Source organism: Otolemur garnettii, unplaced genomic scaffold (genome assembly GCF_000181295.1).
Source record: "Otolemur garnettii isolate 467f Iridium unplaced genomic scaffold, OtoGar3 scaffold00260, whole genome shotgun sequence".
NCBI lineage: Eukaryota > Metazoa > Chordata > Mammalia > Primates > Galagidae > Otolemur > Otolemur garnettii.
The window spans coordinates 172,542-178,051 of NW_003852655.1; the positions used below are offsets into that span (position 1 = coordinate 172,542).

Consider the following 5,510-nt stretch of genomic DNA (forward strand, 5'->3'; position numbering starts at 1 on the left):
TCAGGAGTGTGTGCACTTTATTGAAGCCCTTTGTGGACAGGCATGTGAGTATAAACAGCTGCATGAAGGGTGGGGTCCAGGGAGGGCTGGCACAGAGCAGAGAGCATGAGGTGATGGGCAGTCACTGGCAGCCTTGACAGGGATTCCACTCTATCCACGCGACTGGATGACGATCACCGGGATGATGATGAGCATAATAGTCCCAAGGAGGCTGAGGACCAGGGCCCAGATGTTCAGGCACTTGGCAGTGGAGGCATAGGTCTTGGCCCCAGCCAGGTCGCCCACCATCTTCCTGTCCCTAGACTGGGGGGATGAGATGATGAGAGGCCCAGAATCCGGCACTGGCCCCCGGGGTCCTCCCTGCCCTTCCCTACAGACAGACCCTCAGACTCTCCAGGATCTACAGGACTCACCCTGTGCCCGTTGTGGGCCCAGTGAAGGCTGCCCCCAACACCTGACCTCACAGCCCTGGGTGTGCTCTCGTGCTTCTGAGAGCCTGAGCTGCCCACTCTGGGTGTGAAGCTGCGATTTCCGGCATTGGGTTGCCAGAGACAAGGGAGATGGGCAACAAAATCAGATCCATCCAGCTTACCCTTCCCAACTCTGCACTGTGAAGACACCCTCAGGCCTTGCGAACAGACAGACACACACACACACAGGCACCTGTCATACACACAACATGCAGAGGAGGGCACACTCAGGGAGAGACGCACACACCACACACACAGACTGTACACAAAACATGCAGATGAGAATAGTCAGGGAGAGATGCGCACACACACCACACACAGACCATACACACAACATGCAGACCGGGGCACACTCAGGGGGAGATCACACACACCACATACACATACCATACACACAACATGCAGACTGGGGCACACTCAGGGAGAGACCACATACCACACACAGACCATACATACAACATGCAGATGAGGACACACTCAGGGAGAGATGCACACACACCACACACACACACAGACCAAACACACAACATGCAGATGAGGACACACTCAGGGAGAGACACACACAGAGAACATACACAGAACATACACACAACATGCAGATGAGGACACACTCAGGGAGAGACGCACACACACAGAACATACACAGACCATACACACAACGTGCAGACCGGGGCACACTAAGAAGAGACACACACACCACACACACAACATGCAGATGAGGACACACTCAGGGAGAGACACAGAACACACACACAACATGCAGACTGGGGCACACTCAAGAAGAGACACACACCACACACAGACCAAACACACAACGTGCAGATGAGGACACACTCAGGGAGAGACGCACACACCACACAACATGCAGACCGGGGCTCACACAGGAAGAGACGCACACACCACACACACAGACCATACACACAACATGAAGACTGGGGCACATTCAGGGAGAGACACACACACCAAATACACAGAGACTCCAGAGTCCTCCCACTCTAGGTAGCACGTGCCCTGTTCTGAGAATGGCGCCCTCGTGCCCACACGTACCTTCACGGAGTAGGCGAACGCTATGAAGCCCAGGCAGAAGCAGTTCATGAAGAGCGTGTTGAACAGGGACCAGACGACGTGGTCGGGCACAGCGGTCTCACCATGGATGTGGATCACGGTGGGAGCAGGGTTGGGGGGCGAACCCAGCACGGCCACTTCGTGCTCTTCCTTGCGTGTCTCATAGTTCGGGGGGAGCCCTGTGAAGAGATTTGGGGAAGAGTGACTCATGGTGCCGAGAAGAGTCTGCAGTGGTCTGAGACTAGGTACTGCTCATGACCCTCCCTTTTCCTCTGGTGGTTTCGATTTCTTGGTTTCCTTTTCCTGGCATTTAGCAAATTGTAAATTGGCTGGGGACTGAGGGGGTGGGGACACATTCCTGAGGATCACATTACTTTAGGGATGTTGGGGCACTTCCTGTGCAGGAATTGTGTCAGAACAGTTCTAGGTGGCCTTAGAGACTGGGAGGCCTGAGTGCAGATGCAATTTCTTTCTGCAGTTGGTTTTTTGTTTTGTTTTTGAGACAGGGCCTCAAGCTGTCACCCTGCGTAGAGTGCCATGGCATCACAGCTCACAGCAACCTCCAACTCTTGGGCTCAAGCGTTTCTCCTGCCTCTGCCTCCCAAGTAGCAGGGACTACAGGCGCCCACCACAACGCCCGGCTATTGTTTTTTGGTCGCAGCTGTCATTGTTGTTTGGCGGGCCTGGGCTGGATTCGAACCTGCCAGCTCAGGTGTATGTGGCTGGCACCTTAGCCAGTTGAGCCACAGGCGCTGAGCCTGCAGTTGGTTTTTGATCTCAGATATTAGAAGAATGAACCGTGGCCCACACAGCCCAGTGGGAGGACAGGATTTATCAGATAGAAAGGAATAGAGAAAGAATGAAGGGCTGGGCGGGTGTGATGCCAACATTCTGGGTGACCGAGGTGGTGAATTGCCTGGGCTCATGAGTTTGAGACCAGCCTGAGCCAGAGCAAGGCCCTTGTCTCTAAAAAAGTAGGCACATATTGTGGCGGGCACCTATAGTCCCAGCTACTTTGGAGGCTGAGGCGAGAGAATCACTTAAGCCCAAAAGTTTGAGGTTGCTGTGACCTATGATGCCAGAGCGACAAAGTGAGACTCAAAAGATACATATATACTCTTTTTTTTCTTTTTTGCCAGGGCTGGGTTTGAACCCACCACCTCTGGCATATGGGACCAGCGGCCTACTCCTTGAGCCACAGGCACTGCCCAGTACATATATATTCTTTATGTTAAGTAGACATATTTTGGAGTAAAATTTCCTTAGCTCTGGCTCAGTGCCCATAGTACAGTGGTTACAGCGCCAGCCATATACACTGAGGCTGGGTTCGAACTCGGCCCAGGTCACTAAAACAACAATGACAACTGCAACAAAAAGTAGCCAGGCATTGTGGCAGGCACCTGAAGTCCCAGCTACTTGGGAGGCTGAGGCAAGAGAATTACCTAAGCCCAAGAGATAGAGGTTACTGTGAGCTGTGATGCCACAGCACTCTACCGAGGGCGACAAAGTGAAACTCTGTCTCTAAAAAAAACAAAAGAAGAAAGAAAAAGCAAGTCTCTACACCAAAATGGAGTAGGGACTAAACAGAATTTTAATTCACAGAGAAATAAGCATCATTCATTTTCCACGAAAGCAATCTGTAATAAGCTCCTGGTGCAGGCAACCTCTGTCCCAAGGCAGGGGGCGTTACTCCTTCCCTTCCTGCAGCCTGTTAGGAGCAGTGGGGAGGGGCCACACCCAGAGCACTCAGCCAGACCCTCCGGAGCTGCACGAGGACTGCGGACAGGTCTGGGAAGATCCGGGACAGGGAGGAGAGACACCTGGTGGGAGGCGCTCCTACCTCCTCGAGCTAATGGGCCCCGCTGCTCCCCGGGTGCCACGACCCCTCTCCGCCTCTGTTGTCCTCCGGCTTCGGGCTCTTTGCGCTCGGGTGCGCGCGGACCACCCGGCGCCGTCCACAAAAGTCCACCTTTCCCCTGAATCTTCCCTCTCCACGGACTCGCAGTTGGGCGCGATCCAGTGACTCGCTGCGGCCAAGGCGATGCGCCTGGATGTGAGCTCGGGGGTCTCTGACGAGGGCGACGTAGATCGCACCTCGGACAGAGAACGTGGGCGACCGGTCCCTCCTCACAGTCCAGCTCGCGGGCCTACCCGGGAGCAGCGAGGACACGCTGACGAAGCTGCCTGGCGACCCGTGAACGGCTGGGCCACAGCTGCGTGAGCCGGAGACAGTGAACCGGGCCTGGACTTAGACGCTGGCAGCGGTGTTTTACTGCCACGGCTCTTGCGTCACAGCTCAGTGGGTCTATGGGTGACCAGTGGAGGAAGGAAATGAGAAAAATCAAGCGAGGGGACTTACAGAGTGAGAAGTGATCGCTTTTGAATCCTAACCAGTAAACTCTTTAATGATGCTAGGACCAAATACACCCACTGTTAAAAACTCTGAATAGGTCAAGATGTCAGAGTAAGGGTCCAGCTAGGCGAATGCGCAGGGACACCTTTAGTTGGACAAAATGATCTTCCCTGAGAAAAATCAACTAAGGGTGGGATCCACTTACTGAAGCCTGAAAAGCTCCCAGCCTGCATTCAATGTAGAGAGATGCCTGAGGGAGGGGCTGCAGGCTGGAGGAGGTGGGCTGGGGGTAGGCTGCAAAGACCATCTTGAGAACAGCAGCAGAAGGGATGCTGAGTGGCTGGGGCTTAGGAGCCCACTGAACTTACACTGAACTCTAAAAACCGGATTAAATATTTGAAAGAGTTGCACTGTCCCTCTAACAGTAGCAGTGTGGACCCAAAAAGTCTGTAACTACTTAAAATAGCCCTTGGGCCCCATGTCTCTATGGGTAAGAAGGGGGTAGAGGTGCCCTGCAGCATGGCCATTGATGACAGTGATGATGAGAGGGCACATAGGGAGGACACAAGCCAGGCCTAGACCAGGGATGTATCCACCTATATGGGATCAGGGTGCCCCCAGCACCCAGGAGCTCCCCCTTCCATCCTCCTGGGAGTCAGCCTGTTGAAGTCACTGGTCCCTGCTCCTCCCTCCTACACTGGATTGAAGGGAGCAAACGGCTGGGAGTTCCCCCAGCCTGAGAGGACACACCTTAGGCCCAGCAGCTCCTCAGACGTTCATGGGGCTGTAGGGTGGTTTGGAATGGGCTCCTTGAAGAAGCGGGCAGCACGGTTTGCCAAGAATTTCGTGACTGGTGTCTGAACATGGCGGTGTCAGCACTGCTCACAAATACCTCTGGGGCCCCTCTGGGCAAATGTCCACATCTCCCCACATCCGTGGCATATCCTGGGTATGACTGGCCAAGCTCCTTCCCTTCCTCTGTGACCACATAGGTGTGGCCTCACCTGGACCCTCCATGACAGGAAGAGTCCCCTGGCTGGGGGTAGAACAGGATGGGACAGAGGAGTGCAGGATTACTGGTGACTCAGTCTACTCTGCCATCCTGGCTGAGGCACTGATTCTCAGAGTGGTTGTATGGGGGGCTCTGGTGTGGCCTCTCCCCAGGTCTTTTTCTGGTAAGATTTGGGTGACTTCAGAAGCACAATTACTGATGAATCCTGTTTATTATTGCCTGGTGTGTTTATAGTCTATGTCATCAGGTGCATATATTTTTAATTTTTCCTCATTGTGAATTTAATAAATTACAGCAAAGTGCATAAAACATAAAAGAATGAAACTATCACAGAAGTCAAAGCCCAATGCCTTGATGACACCCTGAGGCTCCTGCTTGCCCCTCCTGCCCCTCCCCTCACTTGAGGACTCTCTGAATGCCTGCTGAGAACTTTCCTGCATTCCATCTGAGTTTTAACAACTGAGTATAGGTTAAACTAAACCAAACCAAACATAGGTTAGACATAAGCACCTGGAAGTTCTCAGAACCCCATTGTTCAGGGTTTTCATGGAGGCCTCATTAGTAGGCTCAGTGGAGGAAATTATTTACTTCAGTGGCTGGCCTGGCCTCT

The 5,510-nt window shown here is 53.3% G+C and overlaps 1 protein-coding gene across 1 annotated transcript; it reads right to left on the bottom strand.

The window, feature by feature from the left end:
• LOC100943419 (interferon-induced transmembrane protein 3-like) lies at window positions 1–1,778 on the bottom strand. Its single transcript, XM_003802781.3, has 2 exons — window positions 1,518–1,778; window positions 1–303 (listed from the first exon to the last, which is right to left on the bottom strand). The coding sequence occupies exons 1-2, from the start codon at window positions 1,743–1,745 to the stop codon at window positions 151–153; spliced, it is 381 nt and encodes a 126-aa protein (XP_003802829.1). The 5' UTR covers window positions 1,746–1,778; the 3' UTR covers window positions 1–150.
• Window positions 1,779–5,510: the final 3,732 nt, after the last annotated feature.